Below are 23756 nucleotides of genomic sequence, written 5' to 3' on the forward strand. Positions count from 1 at the left end.
TACTTGCTTTAGGGCCTGAAATATCACATCGGGGTGAGTAACTGCATGTGTCAGGTGGAGACTGTGAGTTCTGTTTATCTGGAGATGGACCCATCTTTGTCTCACTTCCCTGGTTGTTGAACTCCTTAAGAGCTGGAGAATGTTCAGTATGAATATATGCGTCTGTCTGTGCTTGAGACGAATTCGCAAGAGATTTAGTATTGGCAGTTTTCACCTTGTTCGCTTCAGCAATTTTAGCGTCTATGGTTTTTAGTCTATTGTCTGGTCGGTAGTTCAGCCGCTGTAGGTAGTCCTCTAGTTCATTAACCCTATCTTTGAGTGTTTTATTCTCTTGGTTACCCAGTTTTAATTCTGCTTCCAGTTGTGTACGTCTGCCTTCTGAATCATCTAGCCTTTGTGTTAGGTCTTGTATTTGCTTGTTTTTCTCTTCTATGATTTTACTTTTACGTGAGAGTTCATTATTTAGCTTCTTTTCAATATCAGCAAATCTCTGAGACATGAAGTCATTATTTTATGATACATATTGCTTAAGTTGGAGCGCATGGCTCAGTAGTAGGCTGAGTTTATCATTCTCACCTATGTGTTTGTCGATGTTGGTTCCGGTGTTCTTCAGTCTGCTCTGTGTGTCTTCTTCCTGTTCCACTTCATTGCTTGTAATGGAGAGGTATCTGGTGTTAGCACGGCTGAACACCTTTGTTTGCAGAACATGTGCAGCTAATCCTCCTTCAATAAAGTGGAATAAATGGAACACGTCATGGGAACACGTCATTTATCCAACTGTCCGACAGTAGCTCCGTCTGTCTGTCTTCTTTTGATAAGATGACCATATGGAAAGTTAGCACAAGTGTCCTTTCCATAGTTGTACAGACTTTCTCTAATGTGGTTAATTTGTGTGGGCTTGTCATAGATATGAAGAAGGCTGTCAACAAACGACTGTTTGTCTTTGTGCCCAAGCTTGTTTTTTAATTCCTGGTACACTTGGAAGTCACTTGGTTGAGTTGCATACACCTCGCCGTCGTCTATTGTTGATGGTTAAGGGATAAACACTCCTGGCTTGGCTCTGAATTTGAGCTCATTGTTCAATATACTAGTATGTGTGAGCTTGGGTACAGACTAGCAAACCAACTTCTTGTGTATGTATTCTTGTGAATATATTGTGCAATTTACGCAAATAACTCCAAAAATATCAATTTTCAAAATTCACATTTGCAGCACCATGAATGATACATAGATCCCACCTTTCGGAAGTATTTCCTCTGCGTTAGCTTCAGAGTATATTTTATATTTTCACAGAGCTAAAATATGCGTGCCTGCCCTAGTCGGCCATCGTGCTCTCTAACAAAGTCTTAAAGGATACGCTGTGACACATTGTGCAACAAAATTAAAGATTTTGACCTTTATTTTTCCTGGAACAATACTTATTTCAAAATTATCTAAAAGAAAAGAAGACTTGATTGGACATGCGTTTTTCTCTATAATCTGAAGAACTCTGTGCACAAATCCCTATCAGCACTGGGATCAAGGGTAATTGTTTGTGACTTTACAGACTAGAAGTACATTATGTAACAAACCATAGCTTCAGTAAACGCTTGCTGAGATAACCAATAATAGTATTTCGGCAACTTACTGGGCTGCTGCTGAGGAGACCGAGTGTTTGTCAGGCGATTAACGCCTCCCACTATATATACCTGTGAATTATCTCTCTTATCTTTGTTCAAATAGGCGTATGCGATATGGGCACATAAATAATCCCCCCTGCTTAATTAGACCGAACACCTGTCAGTTACACGGTTACTTTGTGAATATATTACAAATTACCATGGTGATTCTTGAAAGTTTCATTAGTTTGCAGTTTTTTAATTGTCAGTGTTTTTGAGAGTATATTTAACATGTTGAGGCGATGATGGATCCAAGATCCTCACACGATTGCTTAAACTACGGACACGATTAGTGATTTTGCTGTGTGAAATGGGTGTATACATGCCCTGCATATTTACTCATTCTTCTGTCATGCTGTTCAAAAGAAAGAAATTGACAGAGTGACTCCCAGAGGTTAAATGGTGACATTTCATACTGTCGTCTTCCTGATAAACTCAGTTTCCAGTACTGGCGGCCCATCGTCCGTGTGAAGGTGAATTTGTTTGTCACGTTTGCACCGATCTACTCTCTGGGTCATTTTCTCATTTTCCTCACTCACCCATTCAATCAATCGAAACTTCAAGATGGATCATAAAGTCCTTCAGGTGCGAAAGAGTTAAATAATCTGTCAGTTGTGCCAAAAGGTCAGAAAAGTTATTTCTGTTTGGTGTGTATGAATTAGAACGGCGAGAATAACAAATATTATGTAATCAAGGTTTATTTCTTCAGTAAGTAAGTTAAAGGTCACATGCAACGTAAAACACAACTTTGCAGATTCTGGTACCTTTCGGTATGCATTTACCGAAACAAATCATAAAAAATGCCAATTCAACCTATAAAGTTGAAAAAAACGCGATGAAAAAAAGCCCGCGAAATCGGAGTTCAAACGTTTCACTAAATTCCCCCCAGCGCTGGGGGGAAAACTGGTTTCAACAGCTGTGCTCCGCTGCGCCGGTGACGCATGCGCAGTGAATAGTTTCGCGGAGCGCGAAACAGAATGCATGCCTAGCGTCTGAGGTTGTGAGCAGTAGCCTAATCTTGGTTGTGTACACAAACAAGTAAATAATCTACTCGTTACTTAAAAAAAACTTGTTGATTGTGGTAAGCAGTCTCTGTCACACAGAAAGCTCAGTGTCTGGTTTATTCACACCTATATGTCTGCCTGCCTGTCTGCTAATGACAATATGAAATACACAGCTTCAATCATTGACCAAGTGCAGTTTGAACTTATCACCTGTGAGACTATACGACATAAAGAAAATAAGCTGATTTATGACTCGTGCACCCGAATCCCGTGTCTGCCACATTATGTAATTAGGCACGTGTGATACACATGACATGTTTTAATGTCTGTGGGTTGCAAGCAAACTACATTCATTTTTTTCGGATGACTGGATCTGACGGAAACTGGTGCAAACTCTTGTCAGTTTCAAGTCCTGCTTTGTACTTGGACGAATGACAGATTCCAGCCACGCTGTAGTTTACCATCTCTACTGACATGATTTTTTGATTGGATCGAGTGCAAATTCAGAGAACATGTATTTTCCAAACCCAACATCTCTCTGTACATTCTTCATGGATAAGGACTTCATTTAGTATATATGATTTTGTTTGACAACAGTATATGAATCCATACTGAAACGACGCATCAAGTACACAAAAAGAAGTTGTTATCCATACAGAATCTTACTTTCTTGTGACTGGCTATACTTCTAAAATGCCCATCAAACAGATCATCTTTCTGTACACACAATGAACCCTCAGCATATCAGCAAATGAAACAGCCAATCGGAAGCCGTCGTTACACTTGAGTGCATATCCACCGGTATGACTGGGTTCGGTCTCCCGCAGGCTTCGTTTCGGGTGAAGTAAGCCCAAGTACAAATTATTACACTTTTGAATCGCGATTGTACGCTTATAATTTTGTTTATTTGTTTTTTAAAAGCAGCAATGTATATTATATGTCATGAATAAGTGATAAATGTGTTTTAATTATGCTTGATTTTTTGGTTGCATGTGACCTTTAAGTAAATAAATGAAACATGTTTAAAAATGCATTTTCATCACGAATAAGGTCATACTTAATACATTCTTCATGAAAAGAATTTTAATGGCTAGCACAACCAAAACTACTTAATGTTACCGTTGTCAGCAATTGTGGAGAAAAATGCATGAAATTCACATGCAAACTCTAAATGTCAAAGCAGAGTGCCGTGGACCGGAACATTGATAGTGGACGTCTGGAAGCTGGAGAAAGCTAGTCTGCCGTTGACGTCATCGTAACGTAAACCGAAATACAATATCTCGTCTGGGCTTTCGTCATACAGAATTCAATTCGACGATAGATTGCTCAAGAAATGGACGACCACTGCTCAGGATAGGTTCATCCACCTACGTCATCGGCAAGCCACAGCCACGGATACAGCACCGACCAAAGGATCCGCAGCCGTCTGAGAGAGGAGGGACTTCGAGTGTAATGCAGTATGGTTGGGCCCATGTTGCGCTGTCTAAATCGACGTCGACTGGTGCACTACCGTACAGCCCTTGAATCCTGACTGGAGCAGAAGCTAGTAGAGGGATTATATATCCTGATGCTTTCCCTCTGTGTTTCAATTTTTAACCAAGTGTACTAAGTATTAGATCAACATACATGCAGCAGTGTGCCACAAGGAAACGCTCCATTTTTCATACGGAACCATTCCAGATTGCGCCATTTTGACAACCAATCCACATGCGGCTCATGATGATTTTCATATTCGAATCGCCATTTTACCAACATACATCAAGTACTAGTGTGTGTACACATCATAGAAACTGATATAACCGTCGCTGGTTACTTTTCACATCCTTCGAAGGCATGGTCGTGTCTTGCCAGGTCAATGTGTATTGAGATCTCATGACAGCACTGGTGATGGCACGCAATGATGTTTTGTGGTGTAAGTGTGAATGCGCGAATCCAGTTAAACAATGTGTACATAAACGTCTTTGTTGTCTCGTTTATGATGCGTTTGGATCGACGTTTTCTCGGGAGATTAAAGGACAAAACGCATAACTTGAATTTTCCAGCAGTCTTCGTCCTTTTTATTAAACCGATTGACTTAGCTAAAAGTAAAGTTTCAAAACATTTTGGTGTAAAAAGTGACAAAACACTATCAACGTATTACCCTGGGTATTTAAACAATAATCTAAAGGTTTTGTTATATTGAAACTGATAAAAAGACCATGTAACTTGACATCTTGAAACATTTAAGTCATTGTTTTGAAATGTATTAAACGCCAGTATTAGTTGTTATCAGACATGATTTCCTTCTTGATGGTCAAATCTGTTAATGTCTCCAATGTCTACCATATAACATCGACACCAGTGTCTACCATATACCAGACACTAATGTCTACCATATACCAGACACTAATGTCTACCATATACCAGACACCAAAGGCTAGAAGTGCTTAAACGTTGCTCAACATGAAAAGGAAGTTGGTCTAGGAAACGTTGACATCAACCCTTTAGCCATTTTCTGTAATCCATAAGTTATTGTTTATCATTTAAAAATGTTTTTTCATTGAAAAAACCCCACTCATTGACGGAATTATTTATTCACATGTTGCATATCTGTCTTTTCCTCTTTACAGTTGTCTTCAGATCTGGAAGATAATTCAAATGATATTACAAAAATGAAGTCACGAAAAGAATCCTATCAACACTCTTGTTCAACAATTAAACTGAGAATTGTGTAAAATATTGACTGAAATGTATGCATTTGATATTTGTGAATGACAGTTTCATGAGCCACCAAGCATATATGCATGAATGTAATACAATATACGTTTATGGAAATGGAAACTCATTCACCGACCTGGTTGCAGCATTTGTCACACACATCACAAATTGTGGCTTCCTTCAGACTGCGGGTTTCGTAGAACGTGGCACCCTGGTTACCTACAAACAAAGATGCATATGAATGAAGACGGGGATAACGTCAAATTTCTGCAACAAACTCTTGATAAGTAAAAATAAAAACACCCATAAAATATAGCTATGAGTACATGTGCATATAACCGACTAGCAATTTTGATCTGTTTACAAATATGAGGTCATTATCGTTGCGCCATCGTTGCCTAATTTACATACAGCTGCACGGGTCAAAGTTACTGACGTTATCAACACTTCACGTATGAATTTCGTACTCACTGGGCTGGTAGTAGTCGTAGACTGTGACGTAGCTAGGCTGGTTGTTCGTCACCATGCCTGTTCTGGTGGACAGGATGTCAAAGCAGATGGACGTTGTGCCAATCTGTGGAAAGAGAAAGGAACGTACACTGTGTATATTAGGTTTCATTTTCCATATAAAATATTTGGAACGTCAGTGCAAAAGAATTTCCGTTGTTGGCTACCCAAAGAAACAAACTCCGTGTGGTGTAAAGGGAAAATAACTGTGACTGTGATTTTACATTATATACATACATCTAAGAGTACGACACAATGAACATCAGTCATTGAACACGAAGCGCTGTCCAAATGTGGTACTGTTTTCAGGACCGTGGAAAAGTTCATACACCAGTGGGAAAGGATTAGACTAACTGAAGTAATCATCGAGCTATTTGAACAGAGAAGGGTGAGGCTTTTTGGCGGGCGAAAGATGCTTGTAACTGACGTTGCACTATTTATGTAACAATAAACCCTTATTAATAATTCTTTGACGAGACTGAACGAATCATTCAAACCCATACTCCATTACAAAGCATTAAAATATCTTTTACTGTCAAAATAAAACAACTGATGTCAAACGTACCTCATCAAAGTATACAACCACATTTCTTCCACGTCTTTCAAATCTCTTCAGACCAGCAACATTGCCGATTGACGTCATATCCGGATCAAAGCCTGATGGGATAGATATCTCCATCACTGTCATTCCACTGGAACCCTCTTTCAGCCATCTTCAGGAGAAAAGGAGGAAAACTAATATTTGAAAGATGAAATGTGTATACTTGTCAAATTTAGCCCATCAACACACTACTTTTATGATCCAAATACTGTAACATGTCAATACTTATAATATCATTTACATAACCGAATTAATATTATTAAATATGCTCTCACTTAGTGCAAGTCATCAGTCTGAAGTTGTTGATGGTGTCATCAAGCAGCACGGTGTTAATGTCAAAGGATGGGTCACCAATTTCAGCATCAACGTTGAAGAACACATCTACCTGGAATGAAAAGGTGATAATTAATCATGAGATACACCATTTATTGTGGAAGGGATTTTCTCACCTATTTGATATAACTATGCGTTATTCAGTATTCGGATAGTTAGATTCGGGGATTGCCATAGTTATATTCATAACACTATGCTGAAACCATTATATCATACTTACATCGGCATATGCAACACCTTTACCAGTAGCCGTGATAGACACGTCCTTGGGGAACTTCGTTAGCTGGAAACAAATCATAAACCAAGCTTTCAAAGAATGAGCTTCGGAGAATAAACACTCAGCATAAATGCTAAGTTAAATCTCCTTCACAATTTATCGAGGACGAGCATTAACATGTGGTTTAGAAGAACGCATGTTACTCCTAGGCAAAATGTAGAGATAGCATCAAAATCAGGTAAAAAACATACACTCGGCCTTATCACCCATGCTGCATATCTTGGCCATGCTGAATACCGGTGCTTGCCGCCAGCCGTTAGATCACGTTGTTATTACTTATGAACATGTGGATACAGTTTCAACAGTTGGGTATTTTCACCTACTACTTTTTGTGTAGGTTGTTCCATGTCAACAAGAAAGTTTGGAGGGTGGGAGGCATCAAACTGATTACTCGATAACACTTTACGGCTGCTGAGAGATCCCAAAAGACATATATATCTCCCTTTCAACATTATACATATATGTCGATGTTGAATCTACCTCTCTTGATTGCAAAACGAGTGCGTTGCTGTCAGTCACAGATATATGCTGGCTGTCACTTCCGCTCTTGATATCAACCTCAACTTGGAAACCGGAAACATGTGCACGCCGGGCATAGTCGGTTAGGGCGTGAAGTGCGACCATTGTGTCCTGTGATACACGAGGAGGAGTATAGTACATATACTTAAATGTTATCAGTCAAAATAACCATACAGTTTCAACGAATCAAACTATATGTCAAACAATTCTGACAAGAGATACAATTAGCCACTAAGTACGAATTTAACACAGATGAGAAAATACTACTTTATCTTCCTTTGTTGAGAACCCATCGATGTCTTATATATTTACATGATATTATCTATTCAGTTCAAACACCTGTTGACAGAACGATGAGTGGCGTGAACAATGATTAACAGCAAGTACCGATTCAAGGCCTCAAGAAACACCCTGAGCTGAATTTTCGCATCTTGTTCTTTAAACTGAACTTATCTCAACAAAAATCGACGTAACCTTTGGGTCATGCTGCTTAAGAATATAGCCTCGGTCCCTGATTTCACACTGACCTGCGTTGAGGAAAAGCCTCCATACGGATTCCTCTGTGAGGTCAGCCAGTTGGTTATTGGAAGACCTCCTTTGAGATCTCCTCGTGCAGAGGATGCGAGAAGGGCATATGCTGTTGTCTGAATATCAATGGGCTGGGCGCGTGTGTGTGGAGGTGTCCAGTTGGTGTAATAAGATGAGGAGGCAGTTGCTGGTTCCGTCCAGTGTTTCAAGGTACCTGTTAATTAAGTGCCAATGTAAGAGAATTGGAGAAAGTAATTACGACTTTTCATGTGCTTGGAAGTCGCGTTTAAAAACATATTGTATCAATTTGGTGTCTTCAGAATCAGTAAATACACTATGGCGTCTCTGGATCGCACTCTTTATACAGTTTGTGTGGCGGGTATATGTGTAATCAGTTCCGGTGGATAATAACGACATGTTAATCTCTTGCACAGACGGTACATAATTCAAGACAGTCATATGGTCTAATATTCTAATATTCTTGGTAACAGTTGACACGATTCTAAGATGTACCTTTAACCTCGGCTGCGGCGTTGAGTTTGTTGAACGTGACATCTGCTACTGAACTGCCAGCCTCCGACAAGGCGTAGCTGACAATGGCGAGAGTGAAGGGATCCGTGATAGAGGGAGATACTGACTCCAGGTAATTCGTGGCATTCACAGTGGCGTTTCCAAGCGTATACTCGTTAATCTGTCATAAAAAAGATATGTTTTTCACACTGAGGTTACTGTTTTCAACCATGTTATCAAATCTATTTAATGCTCTTATTTTAAAAGAGAGTATATATTGTTCTTTTGTTCTGCAACATTTTATTGTGTGAACCGTACATTTTGTTCATAGAGAGGTTAGTAGGTTTGGATACTCTGTACCATTAATGTTTCAAGATACTGACATAGTTTCCTGACGTGCAAATGATCAAACCTCTACAGAATCGCATGTCCTTGATTAAAATAGCAAAGAGATTTCTAGAAATTCCCTTTGTCGAATGTTCGTGCATTGTAACGTTCTGCGTGTGACATTTATGGCAATTCACAGACGTTCCAATAACATTCTAAACTTACAGAAAAGCCTAAACTTACAGAAGCCCACCTCTGTTTTTTCAGTGCCAAATCACATATCAGTCTATAGATATTTTCAGTCTACATGTTGTTAAACCTTCACCTACCCCATATCCACTAATGTCTTGATTCTCCAGGAAGGCCAGCAGCACCATGGACGTAAGAGAGGCTTTGGAAATCTGAAGAAGCAGAAGAAATATGGCAATAAGAATCTGTACATGGATAAACAGAGAGGTGTATTGTTAATATTCTGAAATGTCATGTCAGTACCTGCATCTGTCTGTCAAACACGAGCCCAGGCTCATTGAAGGATCCGTCCACATTCTGCCTCGTTGCCATCCAGTTCAGGGACCTTGCCAAAGTCTGATTTCCCACAAAAATGTAAGGCCTGGCTTGATGGAAACTGCGTGCTACAAATGCAGTCAGCCTGTGTAAAATAAGAACAGTTATGCGTTAGTCTGGGGTATTTGAAGGCCTTTTCATGAAGGTCTGTGTTTATACAGTGAGCATTGGGCAGTTGGTGTTGGAAAGGGAAACTCACCACATATGTCCTGCCTCGTCTCGGTCTCCGAAAGGACTGAAGGATCCATCCTGTCTCTGATAGGTGAGCTCCCTCTGGTAGCCTGAAAGTAATACACGCCTTGAATTCAGAAAATTGGAGAAGAAACATAAAGACTGCAAATAGATATTTTGGTGCCAGTGCGTTTACATTCAGTCATAATACATAAATATGATTCTACCTAGTTCTAGATAGGTCATGATCCTGGACTCCAAGGCAGGTGTCATTTGCTTGGTTGTGTACAGGTAGTCAGCAATATATACATCTGGGGCAAAGGTCATCATGTTCTGTTCACCACATCCGGTGGGTAGAGCCAGAAGGTTCTCCAGGTTGTCGAGACTGGCGCCAATCAGGTCACCTGGAATACAGGCAATGGTCAAGGCCCTTTTGTAGGTAAGTCAATCTGTCACACTACGAAACTTTCAAATAAAACAGCTTAGATATTCAAACATACCCACAGACCATAAAGCATATCAGTTTTATTCTTTATAACCAACTTTCAGTGTTGTAGAATACCTGTCACTTTGACTCGGACTTTCTCTGATCCGTTTACTGCCTCTGAAGGAAGTGACAGTGACACATGTTGGTTGAAGTCAGCGCCTCCTGGTGTCAGCTCAATGAAGACAGGTGTGTTATATTCTTTGGGGATCCCTTCTGCCTGGAAAAAGTAGATATGGACTATAAACTTTACAAATAGCAAATGTACACATCAGCATACTATATATTTGCTATTTAAAGCTTTCAACCCTTCCATCCCAGACACCATCTCTGCGGTGTAGAGGATAGACCAGAAATCGGAACGTTGGTGGTTTGATTCCCTGACCATATCATAGCAAACATACTTTGAAAATATTACTTCTTGTTACTGCAATCGTTGTTGACTGGTTGAAACAAGGACTCAGAGTGCATTAATTTACAATGGGATCTCACCTCACGTAACCTCAAATCTGTGCAATGAGAGATGACCAGTGTCCCGTCTTTGTTATTACAGTCAACAAAAACGAATCGGATCATGGGGTTTGGTGACTTCTTTGTCAAGAGAAATGAGTCCTAGACAGTTTGCATCGTTAGTCAAACAAGTCCCTACCTGGACATTGAGCTGCCTCCTGACAGCATCAGCAGCTAGAGTTGTTCGTGCTGACACCTCGATGTCAATAGCTCCCAGAGATGATGGAATGATAGGGAAGTACACAGTCTGGGGCTCGTTGGATTTAACCTTGAGGACAGGATGATACATTGTATTAATGTGTGCGGACAAATGCTTTTAACCCTGGAATGACAATAACTGTTGAATCTGTCTAAACCTGACTCAGACTAATGCGGATCATTGTTATTATTACCCAATAATGTTTGGTCCCACATTAACACTGTATATATATTATCACGTAAATCATTCTGATCCACACGGTCTTTGCTCCAGGTTCAGAACTGATATTATGCTGAAGTCGGACAATTTATTATGAAGATGAAGGAGATATTTCTATTCCAAATGAGCTGTGCTTTCAGCGTTGAGAAACCACCCTCTTTAGTTCAAAGGTCTAACGATGTTTTATTTTAATACCTTTTCACTGAGTTATTTGACACCTTGAATAGTTCCATTTGCCAATGAGTAAAAGTGCATTCACTTACAGTGACATATTGCGTCTGGTCCTTTGATTCCTTGGTAGTTTTACCGGAACTGTCAACCACCACGTTGACGTAGTCAGAGGAAGTGGGCAACGACACTACAACCTATTGAATATAAACTTGATATAAATTGTTGCTTTTCCCCCCAACTTCCCTTCAGGGAACGTACGAGCTACGACCCTTTACAGATTGTTTGTGCAAAGTGGATTAATATAAACCTTTTGGTGAACTTTCATAACATCTGATCCGTTGTACCCCTATGAAGCTGAAAATGAAGACAAACTGATTTATTTTTCAGAACCAAGACGACCAAAATGTTATATCTTATTAATTCTGAGACATGTCCTGTTGCGGACAATGAGAACAATAAACATGATTCAGTCAACTTAGCAGATACCACAACGCCTCTGAATATAGTTGCACAAATACCCATGTCCCGATAATGTAAGACTAATCTAGCTTATAGAAGGTGTGACTGATTTAAAAGATGCACTCACGTCCACGTCACTGGGCAGGTAATTGAAGATGCTGGCTTGAATGACGACCTGTTCTCCACGTAACACCGAGGTAGGCATGGACAAGCTCACAAAGAAGGGACTGAAGACGCGCAGCTGAAGAAATTCAACGCCCAAGTTGGGCGATCGATATTATGCATTACATTTTTCTATGTCTGGATACTATGGCACTTTGTGGATAGTTTTTTTATCGCATTGGTGATAGAGAAGAGAATTCGTAACCATTGTGAAAGTTCCAATAATTTTGCGACTGCATTCTCACCAAGCATTTTTAACGTAACACCCACCTAAAGATGGAACATGACATTAGAAAAAGCTAAAGCTAAGGCTATTCGTAATGAGATGATGTTCAAGAGTTTAGGAAAAAGGAATCATCAGATGCTCTTTTAATCACAATTTCTGCACAAACAGCATAGCAGCGGCACTGTGGTTTTGAGGGGTGGATAGGCATAAGCACATCATTGCACCTTTGTGGTAGACGGGGATACACCAAGTCCAGTGGCGGAATTGACAGCAAAGGCGCTGGCGATCCAGGAAGTGATAGTGTCCGGGACGGTGGTACTTATGGTAGCTTTACCGTCAGCACTGGACAAAAAGGTAACACGCTGATTTTAGATATACATTCGTAAAATACCCATGGAAAAACAAAAAGGGTTCTTCTGAAAACCCAGTAAAAAAAGTAAAAAGTGAAAAGTAGAAAGGGGGATGTTTTGCTCCATTTGTGGTACACTGGGAAATGTCCTCCTCATTTTCATAATTACAGCAAAATTACCTTGTTTGATTGGAATGCAGACAACAGAGGCTTGTTATATTAGACATGCCGAACAAATGCATAACACATGCATGCACCTGATGAACAAAGATTTAATGTGTACTGGTGTAATGACTTTAATGTATAAGATGTCTGTATGGGGGTAAAAGAACGTTTGACCACTTTTTCATAATTTCTTACCCAACGGTCTTGTTGATCCAGAGCCATGTTTCTGGGAATTCTTGTCTCACCCTCTCCACCTCCTTGACCTTCTGACTTTGTATGGCACCTCCATACATGGGTTTTGGTACCATTGCTTCAATGAAAATACACAGACTGAAATATTCTATGATACATCAGTCTGAGTAACATTTACAAGTTGAGAGTTGTCCCTGGTTTTGTGCAGAGTCTTTGTCATTCTGACTACTTACGCATAAATATAGATATGAACCAGACTTGGTGATCTAAGATGTCCCATAGGTATATATACCTGGTCTTTGAATTTGAATATTTGAAGACAGCACCATCTATTTCTGAAGGCATCACCATTTTTCTTAATAACCAATCCTAAACACAATGCATTGAATGCACGTGCACAACGCAGCAGCCCCAACACATGTGCATAGGGTGTCATTCTCGATTTGACGGTTTTCACGAAGGTCGAAAAATCACTGTAGACCATAAATTTTGACAATAATCTTATATCCCACAGTTGTTACTGTTTGTCTCAAGCCGGTTGTTTTGTTTGAAAATGAAAGTCGTAGACATGCCCATTTCTCACCATACACCAAACATCTCCGATTATTGTACAAACAACTGTAGTCACAAGGAAGTGCAAGTGGTGTTGCACTCTCAAAACATTGATTATTATCATATCACGATGACTGACCCAGATATTTGTCTAAAATGTTTTAGTCGTGAATTAATAATAAAGTTCTCCTCCTATTGAAGAGTATAAATGTATGTAGTATATTTTCAAATCGGTAAATCGATGCTGGGACGGAGCTATCACAGTCATCGGTGCATCATCGCTAGATCTATAACATGAGTTAAATCGTTCGGCCAAACTGAATTCAAACAGAGCAAACATTTCTATTCACATGCACAAAGAAACAGAACCCTTAAACTTTACACAAAAGGTTTCAGTGAGAACGCCCAGCATTTCAGATGGTTTCTCAACAAATGTCAGATAATATGTGCTTTAAGTTTGTAGTAGTTGTCCTGAACCAAGTCTTAATAATGAAATATATACTGGAGGAGTTTAAGGAGAAATTTGATAATAAATATATACATCACACTTACCGTGCCCATATACGTTCGGGGCAATAGTTGTACCTGCTGATATGAACCAGACAATGTCATGTATTCAAATGTTGAACATCAAATTTAGGGGTTTGACAAGCTCATCCTCATTTATCTGACCGTTAATAACATTGATGACTGCGGCATAGAAACAAACAACATATGGAGAAACAACGTCGATTCAAGAATATGTCACGACATGTACCTATAATCTCAAACTTTAATATGTTAACGTTTCCTTGATTTTATAGTAATTCTTTCTGACTGCGTATCTGTGAGTCGTTAAAGTTGTAGTTAATTTTTGAATTTCGGTGTTGTAATTACTGTACAAGCCTGCTTATTCATCGTGTTTGTTGATGAAACGTACTTACCAAATTCATAATACCCGTTATAGTATGAACCGTAGTATTTAGAATCGGTGAGTACAATGAGTCCTGCGTCCTGGGGAGAGAGACACATAAATAGCGTATTCTTCAGTGAGTGTTCTTTGGTTTTCAGACAATATCTGTAAGCCATTTGATGCAAAGAAACTTATCAGTTATACTGTTATTTTTTCCAGTCTTCATAAACAGACTTATTTTATTTCCTTGCCTCTGAAAACAACTAAACACATGTATCCACATTGCTTTGATGGTGAATAAACATAGATGGGCCTTTACGAATTTTGTCTATTGTAATTACTTGATGAACAGGAATTCGTTGATCATCGACGACGTATATACTGAGATAATTGTGACACAGTGACGAAATTTCACACAGGAGAAATGCATATAAGATTCAACGAATGTTACAATTGCTAGCCCATGTCACCTACCGAGAACACATCAGCTGAACGTGTAGCACTGCTAGAAATGGCAAATACTTCCGGTGAGAATTCTCCATCAGTTTGTCCGGAGCTGTACGTCTTCAGTTCATCAAGAACCTGCACACGAAAATGGAAGCCAGTGATGGTTTAATTGACTACTTACGTCCTAAAAGTAAAAGTATCATTTCTGTGGCTCCATGTCTATAAGGGTACAGGTTAGCTACACTGGTCTTGAAAACCTAACTCGACGAGCAAAGGTCCCAAGATGTTACCTGACAACTCCGATGTAAACACTGAGATACGTTTATCAGCACTTTGAGTTGACACCGGTCAAATAGAAACACTGACTCATTTGAAATATTTCATGCCTGTTTACTAATTTTCCATGTGATTGTAAAATCCGATCACGTTAAATACTGGCATAAATGGTGTCTTCTGGCTTAATTTAAAGGTGCCCTCCCATAATAAACTTATGTGATTTACTTTGCAATACATATTTAATGATCATTCTGTGAATCTCTTCAGATGGTATTTTGGTGTGACAACATTTCTGAAAGGAGTGTTCTGACCTGTCCTGTGGTTATGTCATTGCCGGACTTGAGAAGAAGAATACTTTGGTCGACAGCAAGGATATTGACAGATGACATGGGGTCTGCGCTGACCAAGACATCAACGTTGTCATGAGGTTTAGAGTCGTTCTTGCTGAAGTCAATGGACACCTGAAATAAAGTAGCATTTGACCTTGATATCCGGATATGTCAAAACTCAGATAATCTCATTACCCAATGTAACCTATCACCATATGACTAATATTTATATGATTTCATTTTACCTTGTTGTCAAAGACGTCGTTGACACTAATGCTAAGACTGTCAGCTACAACCTCTCCTGATGATTTGACGTAGTAGGCGATGATGTGAGCTTCCGGGGCCATTGTTGCAGTGATGGGGACATTGAAGTGAACAGGGTTTTGGCCGCCAACAGTAACTTGGTCAGTGATGTCAACAGTACCCCGGGATAACACCTATAAAGACAACAGTACCCCGGGATAACACCCATAAAGAAAATAGTAGCTGTGCTATCGTGTGTTAAGTGTTACCTGTGAATGATATTTATGGAAAGAATTAAACACCTGAATTCAGCTATCCATGTGTTGTATTATCGAATGGCTCAGTGTACAGGTCAGCTTAATTGGCGATAGATAACTAATTCCAGAAGCAAAAGGTGTAAAGATGTCGTTATCCGACAGACAGGCAGACCGACTGGCCTACCGACCGGCCTATCCACCGACTGACCGACCGACCGACCGACTGACCGACCGACCGACCGACTGACCGACCGACAGACACACAGACAGACACACAGTCAGTCAGACAGACAGACAGACAGATAGATAGATAGATAGATAGATTTTATTTTACTCCATTCAGAATAATATGATTGTTCAACAGACTACCTGATATGTTATGAAAGGCACATCTTCTGTTAGCTCAACACTGAACAGAGCTGTCTCACCCGCCTGAAACAAATCCAAGGTATTTTGGTAGTATTGCAGATGTTAACATGTCGTTGACGAAACAGAACAATAACTTTAAAGGAACATGTCGGGTAGTCACCCCTTCTAAATTCGTATTAAAACATCCATACAAACATATTAGGTAATCTTGCTTACCCTGAGTCCCTGGTTGGTGAGTTTGAGTTGCATGAAGTTGCCACTGACGGAGGTCTTCTGCCGGACAGTCAGAGTGTCGGATATCTCATTGTAGTGAACCTGATATGAATATTGTTATGAACATTGTGTTCCCACAAATGATAACAAAAAACATCAGCTAGTCACCTTTGCTATTTGCGGAACGACATTATTACAAATAATTTAAGCAATAACAATGCGAAATTGTCGTTTCCTTGCTTCCTGTTGTAAATCCAGGCTGCCGCCGTACAGTCAAATACAGCATATAGTTAGTTACCGGGTTTGGCTAATTAATTGATACAGAATCCAAGCATATCAGACAATTTTTGTTATGGTTTCACCTTGACGTTAATACTAGTGGTGTTCTCAGGGATGCGCATGTCCACGGGGATGATGCCGGAGGCAGGGATGGTGTAGTTTTTGGGTGGGAGGCCGTAGTTGCCGGTGAAGGATGAGCAGGAGAACTCGGACTGGTCATCTTGGACAATACGGTATGTGACACAGGTGTACACTCCCACGGGGCTGCTGAGGTCGGTCACAGGGCGACCATCTTGTTGGGACACCTTGATCTGTTGTGTCATGTGTAAATTGAAAATAGAGCTAAATATGATATATTGTATAACTTCCATCTATGTGAAAAAATATTCGTAGTTTTTCATAACGATAGTTATTTTTATGTGTGTTATCAAATTTCAACTCACATATGCTGTATAAGGAAGTTTGGGTGAGAATGATTTCGGACTTGAGTTGAGAACTTCAATCTTGTAGGGGTATTGGTGGTATTTCACAGAGCTAGACCCGTTCAGCCTCACGCCCGTCAACTCCTCCTTCACGATGGCGACAACGACGACAGTTTGTTCATTTAGATTGCTCTGGAGACGCTTGATGTCAGCAACAGGAATGTCAAATTTGGCTTCCCCGTCAATCTGTCAAGGAACACAGACGAAATATGATTAATGATTCTTGTCAATGAGTCTTGTCTTTACAGGGAAGATGTATGTACTGTTGAGATATGTGTCATTTGAAAATGTATTAATTTCTGCAGGTATTTTGACAATTTCATCTGAACATACACATGCCACCAGAATATTTTATTCATCGATGTTTTCTTATTTATCTTTGACTTGAAATACAATTTCAGCTTAACATATCAATTTTTCATATTAAAATGGCATAAGCAAAAATGGATTATTAATTATACACAATCTGTAGCTTTATCTTCAAGACTACTAATTTGGTGCTTTTATTAAAATGGGGATAGGGATTATCTCAGAGTTTGTGAACCTACGGGAAATGCCAGTTCGACATATTTGGGAGGTCTTCCACAGTAGTCGTTTGCGACGTTCATGTGTGTATGTAACTCCACCATTCCCTTCACCGGCTTTCCGAAGGTGTACCTGCAAATGGAATACATGTATAACACTTACAGTGTTTCAGCATGGAAATAGTACTGGTATGACCACCCAATATGAGACCATAATCGGACATCTGCTGGGACAGAGGGGATATTCAAACACTGGTTTGATAAATGGCTCACTTTGCTTTCACTGTTCCAGACAGCTTTGTATCGGAGGTCAAGGAGAACGAAGGAAGATCAACTTTGACTTCAAAGCGGGGCAGTTCTGAAACAGGAAATAGTCTTATCACAAAGAAGCATAATTTTGTCTGTCGATGGTGACGTCTCATTTGAAAATGGCCATATTTAAATATAGGACGGCTTTGTCTTCCAGGCACATCCATCTAGTTCCATTCTGAGACACACATCTGAACTGGCGTTTGGAGAAACATCAGTAAGAGATCATTGGGTAGTTTTATTACAATTTAACATGTGCTCCATATAATTAATAATTCTATATGATAATGAAAACAGAAGAAAACAATACAGTCATACTTACGGTATTCAGCCACTGCAAAAGTTTTAGAGGTGACGCTCACTTGGTCCTGAATTAAAAAAGAAACAAGTTTGATAAAAATGTAATTTTCCAGACTTGCACATATATGTTTGGCGCCGCACTTAGCAGTATCCATATGACAGCCTTCTGTAAATAATACTGTCTGGAACAGACAAAACATGGCTCGCATCGTCAACATCGATCTCCGCAAATGGGACACATTGGCATGAGATAACTAAGTCATCCCAAGACCCCATCTCATTATTCGCTTATTATAACAAGCATAGGCTGCTGAAGATCCATTGTCCACGAATGGCATTTTGTTTCATTTTGATATATCTTTGACACTGAAAACTGAGACTTTTCATCTTGGAAGTTATGTGGACCGATGCATTTCTGTCAACCACTGGATCTGATCGGAACAGCCAAAGGTGAATTAAGAATTAAATATCTGACAATTTAATGGTCTTTCAAAATACATTTCAGAAGAGCTTTGAATGCAGTTTACTAATTGGACAAACAGTCCCGAAAATGCTTGTGTCACACTATTGTTCCCTTCTCAGCCACGATTGTAGCATGTTTTTTAAAATGACTATTAAAGGTATTTCGTGTTGGTTTTCTGTATTCTACGCGACAGTTTTATACACCGTTAAGAAGAAAACTGGGATGTATTGATAGTGTTCTGGTAACATTATTAGAGCTTCTGCAGATTGTACATGTATGTCCAGATTTTAGGAATGACAAAAGAACCAGTGTGTGAATAAACATCTTATCTGGGATGTTGTGGGCAAAATTAATGTTTCGAGATTTGGGGGATCGCATATTCTAAAGTGACCGGAATGAACAATCATATGATAGAACCGAGACGGTTTCAGGTTCAAAGAACACTCCCCTACAAACTTAACTAGTCACATTTCTACGCGCAGCAAATATAAGTCTAAAATTTAATGAACATAAACAACCGATGGTGAGACTAGTAAATTAGGTCCAGGCTACAAAACTAATTCTAAGACAGGAACTGAAAGTGTGTCTAAATATTAATAAATGTAACCAACCGCTGGTGAAACTCGTAGAGCCCAATCTCCAAGAACAGTCTTATCTGCCAACTGGAACTCCCCTGCCACCACGCCAGAAGATTCATGGAGAGCTGTCCACTCCTTCAGAATGTTATTGTTTGGATCCTGCAGAAAATACCAAAGCTCTACATACAGAATTTTCACTGTAAATGTTCTTATGATAAGCCTGTGCACTTAAAATTCACTGTGTATAAAATTATGGTTTTCTGGTTATATTGCATGTTTATACTGTACATGCCAGTTATGGAATTTTATTATAAACTTACAACAAGGGATATGTCGAAAGTCCCCGTGTACACTTGCAAACTTGGATAAACACCAAACGCTCGGAAGTGAACTGCAGCAGAAAAAGATTAATTATTGGTTCAGGTGAAAACATTCTTATTAATGAATATCACGGTAGCATTGGGAAAGTGACCAAACATAACACGTGTAGCATATTGTTTACACTTTTACATGTTTATATTTTTATTATCAGGGAATACAGGTTGCTAAATACAAGCCTGTCTGGTTCTAACAACTAAAACAATGTGTGTCCAAAATGAAGCCAGACAGAACGAAGGATTTGCCACTTAGACTGTGTAATTCAGGTAAAATGTCTTCTTCAATAATCCAGCTTAAAAAGTAGTTTAGAAGCAAAGACCCTGATGACCTTATCACGACAGAAAACTGAAATAGTGCATAGCCACGATAAGCCAAGGCAAAACGAACGATTTGCCATTTACACTGTGTAATTCAAGTAAAATGTCTTTTTCATAGTATAATGGCTTAAGAGTAGTAAAGAGCAATGAAACAGATGGCATCATGATGACGTAAGGCTGACATCCATTGTGAGCTCACCCATCTGTCCTGGCTTGTACATGGCCTTGTCAGTCTGCACCATGACAGATATATACTTGGAACGGAGGATGAGGGACGTTTCTCGTTCAAACTGCAGAGCTCCACTACCTCGGACATGAAGGCGATAACTTCCATCAGTGACATCCCGTGGTACCTGGAGGCGGAATAGTCTGGTTGATATGTACGTGGAAATGAATAATAACATGCTCACACGATCTCACATCCATCTGTGCCAATGATTCGACAGAACCTGTTATGTGGACGTGTTGCTCATGGTAATATAGTGTTGCAGCAGTGTTACATTGTGTTGCAGCTGTGTTACAAGTAAAGGGGCACACACTACATCAGCATCATCAGTTGAGTTGAGATGACTTCTCACTTGTTTGATCTGAATATCTATTGTTATGATGTTGCTATATCCACCCCTTTATGTCTTTACTTTGAATTACGATTGCAATCCTTTGCAGTAAATGATAGTGAGTTGAAATATGAAATCATTTTAGAATACAATATATAATCATGTAACGCCTCTTGGTTGTTTGATTGCTTCAACGATTGAATCAGCGCTGACTGATTTTATATACTTACATTCAGCGATATCGTCCCAGTCGTTCCTGAAATTCAATGATATTAGAAGTGCTGAGACATCGTTCTTTTCTCGGTTAGTTAGTTAGTTTCAAGAGAAACGTATGCTGTCGAGTAATGTTGCAGAGTAATGTTTATTTAAATTGTGTTATGATTCTAAAAATAACCAACATTTTAACAAATTCAGTATTTGGTATTGCGGATCCCACGAGCAACACTGTAATTCTGGTTGAACAATTAGTTGTTCTGATCTGTGCAGTGGGAGCTTTCATTGGTACAATGCCAGAATATACTGTAACATTAGTTGAAATTTGGTCACCATACTGGTTAACGTGTTGTTTTCAGATTCGCTAGAACCTCTCAATAAACGGGAGTTTCACGATTGGTTGCAACCAGTGTGTGAAGTTTCACTTACTTTACTCCACCAGTCTCTAATACGAGATGTGTACAATAAACAAGTGGTAGAACTGTGCCTCGACAGGTCAGGGCATGATTTCACATCTTCAGCCAGTGTTGTTTCAAAGGATAACCTGAACTTCCACGCTAGCATCATGCACAGTTACCTCTGTATAATGTCTCACCTTTAGTAAAGTCACCTTTGGTCATCACAACAGGGGTCCTGAAATTGTTGGTGTAGTTGTACCATACGCGCTGCAGCTCCACTTGTACATGGACGGTGTTGGTGGTGTTGAGGATGTCGATGCTAACGTTGAATGGCATCCCACGTTGCAGGTACTTGGAGGACGTAATAAGATACGAACCTCCGGAACTGGAAGAGCAGGAACAGTGAATCATGTTGTCAACAGAGACGTTTCATACCTAATATAAATGGTACTTATTCCCTTGAAACAAATGAATCAAGCAAAATTCAGTTTGATGACGTAATGCTTCTATGTCAAGCATTTGATAATGAGGAAAATGTGGAAACGCCCGTTAAGGAACAAATGTATGTCAATTAAAGCCAACAACTCGATCAATAGTTAAGGACTTAGAGTGGTGTAGATCCCTGTTACAACTGTTTTAGCTGCCCATCCTTGTTTGAGAGGCGACTAACGAGAACACTTGCCCTCGTACTGCTCCAAAGAGCTCATTATGTGGCATTAGACAACAAACAAACAAACCTGTCGGCCGTGGCGAATCCAGTTCCGACAACAAAGAGAAGCCACAGCATGGTGATACTGACAAATCAAAACAAATATACATAAATAAATTCCAAAGATTATAAGGGTGGTATTGAATATGACACCAGAGTTTAGTAGTATTTGCACAAACAGAAGGTCCAGAAAAAATTAAGTACTATACTCGTATAGTGTTATCTAACTTGAACTATATTAGATGTTTACACGATAAGGCAGCCTAAAGAATAGCAGTAGCTATTGTGCATGAAGGTTAGGGACGATGTGCATTGATAACAGAACAGTTGCACAAAACCAGGGAATAGATCTTCCAGCTGCTGGCCCCTTTCACATTCGCTGCAGGTTGAATTGCCATGCCACGTTATGTGACTGACAGGTTGAGATGACTGTGAATATCTAGGTTGGGACATGGGTTAGGCAACCCAACACTGGGTCATTTCTTCGTATCCAAGTTGACAAATTTGCTTTAATTCCCTTGTTAAGACAATATTATTTACAGACAGCCGTCATATAGCTTCAATATTGCGGGTTTGGCGTTAATCAACTTGCACATTATGCAGCCATGAAGACCGATGGACTTCGAATAATGTGATGGTCATGCAGAAAGAGCAACCATTGTAGCAACCGTTTCATATTCCTGCAAAAACTGTTAAAACTGTGTAGATAACTGAAGCTTTCCTGGAACAATAAATAAATTCAACAGGTGGTCTCCTGGTAGAAAAGAACAGATGTCCTGACAAGCATGTCACCATCGTATCGGTTTTCTCTGTAATCTGGTAAACTGATTGTACATGCACAGGTTCTTGTCAGCAGTGTGATCATAACAGTACCTCTTTTTACACACCGTATTTATTAATAATATTCTTTTCTAAACAGATCGGAGTTTGGATTATTTAAACAAGACTATTTATTGAATATTCTGGAAAGGTTGATTAAATTGCAGGCTTAAATTGACCCTGGTGTACATGTATAAGACGCTATAATGCGTCATAGTGCTAGCAGTGATCATACGTTGGTACTGGAACTGTGGATTTTGTTATAAGAAATATTTTGACATGGGAAGGGGGTATCTCTTGAGTGCAAATTTCATGTATTTCATGTCGACAGAATTCTTGAGTTAGATTATTTAGACGCAGCCGTGGAGTGGTGGAAGTACTCGTTCAGCATAATGCAATAACAAACATACAGGTACATTAATATGCACACTGTGTTTTCGCGGCTGCCACGGTAGGTCAATATATGCTTATCGTGTCTGCCAGCACCTGTCATCGAGGATTTCAGTGGTTCATTCAAATAATGTTTCTCAGTTGGGCAACTCCAAGATACTCCAATAATTTCTTGGCGTTTTCAGTTCAGATTTTAAACTTCAAGATATAGGAAATATTCTGTTATAAATGACCTCCCCTAATCACATTAACTGAAATATGTACAGGGGTTATAGTTACAGACAAAGGAGGTCACGAAGAAGGACGTTTGAATGGGATCAAGAATGAAAAGTAAGCATGCCACCAATCCTCTAGCTAAATGAGTAATGGTGGTTCGTCTACATGTACTTACCGGATCGTTCTTACCGTTCTAATGAGGAGACCGAGTGTCTGTCAGGTGATTAACGCTCCCACTATATATACCTGGGAATTATCTCTCTTATCTTTGTTCATGTAGGTGTTTGTATTGGCTAAATTTGGGCTCAGTGGGTTGATCATCCACCATCACTCCTACTCAGTTAGGATTAACACCTGGCAGATACCTGTTTACTTTCCAAAAAGGTTAAAAATAAATCACGTTGATTATGGAAA

General features: G+C 39.5%; 1 protein-coding gene across 2 annotated transcripts; it reads right to left on the reverse strand.

The window, feature by feature from the left end:
• Positions 1 to 4690: 4690 nt before the first annotated feature.
• On the reverse strand, positions 4691 to 23599 carry LOC137274325 (CD109 antigen-like). 2 transcript variants are annotated; one of them, XM_067807468.1, is made up of 38 exons: positions 23518 to 23599; positions 21946 to 22002; positions 21406 to 21593; positions 20828 to 20853; positions 20240 to 20393; positions 19666 to 19736; positions 19379 to 19504; positions 18327 to 18372; positions 17969 to 18053; positions 17720 to 17828; positions 17133 to 17357; positions 16773 to 17000; positions 16414 to 16512; positions 16198 to 16260; positions 15574 to 15765; positions 15311 to 15460; positions 14751 to 14858; positions 14308 to 14377; positions 13937 to 13972; positions 12836 to 12950; positions 12351 to 12468; positions 11866 to 11979; positions 11372 to 11473; positions 10830 to 10958; positions 10259 to 10400; positions 9924 to 10100; positions 9725 to 9806; positions 9454 to 9610; positions 9291 to 9362; positions 8638 to 8815; positions 8124 to 8338; positions 7558 to 7707; positions 7021 to 7083; positions 6743 to 6852; positions 6432 to 6579; positions 5831 to 5933; positions 5496 to 5578; positions 4691 to 5283 (listed from the first exon to the last, which is right to left on the reverse strand). In XM_067807468.1, exons 2-38 carry the CDS (start codon positions 21993 to 21995, stop codon positions 5278 to 5280), a joined length of 4290 nt encoding a protein of 1429 aa, XP_067663569.1. In that variant the 5' UTR covers positions 21996 to 22002; positions 23518 to 23599; the 3' UTR covers positions 4691 to 5277. The 2 variants fall into 2 exon arrangements, with proteins under 2 accessions (XP_067663569.1, XP_067663570.1); XM_067807469.1 differs by having other exon boundaries at positions 4692 to 5283; positions 13937 to 13969; positions 23518 to 23568.
• Between the last annotated feature and the right edge of the window lie 157 nt (positions 23600 to 23756).

This window comes from Haliotis asinina, chromosome 2 (assembly GCF_037392515.1).
Source record: "Haliotis asinina isolate JCU_RB_2024 chromosome 2, JCU_Hal_asi_v2, whole genome shotgun sequence".
Taxonomy (NCBI): domain Eukaryota; kingdom Metazoa; phylum Mollusca; class Gastropoda; order Lepetellida; family Haliotidae; genus Haliotis; species Haliotis asinina.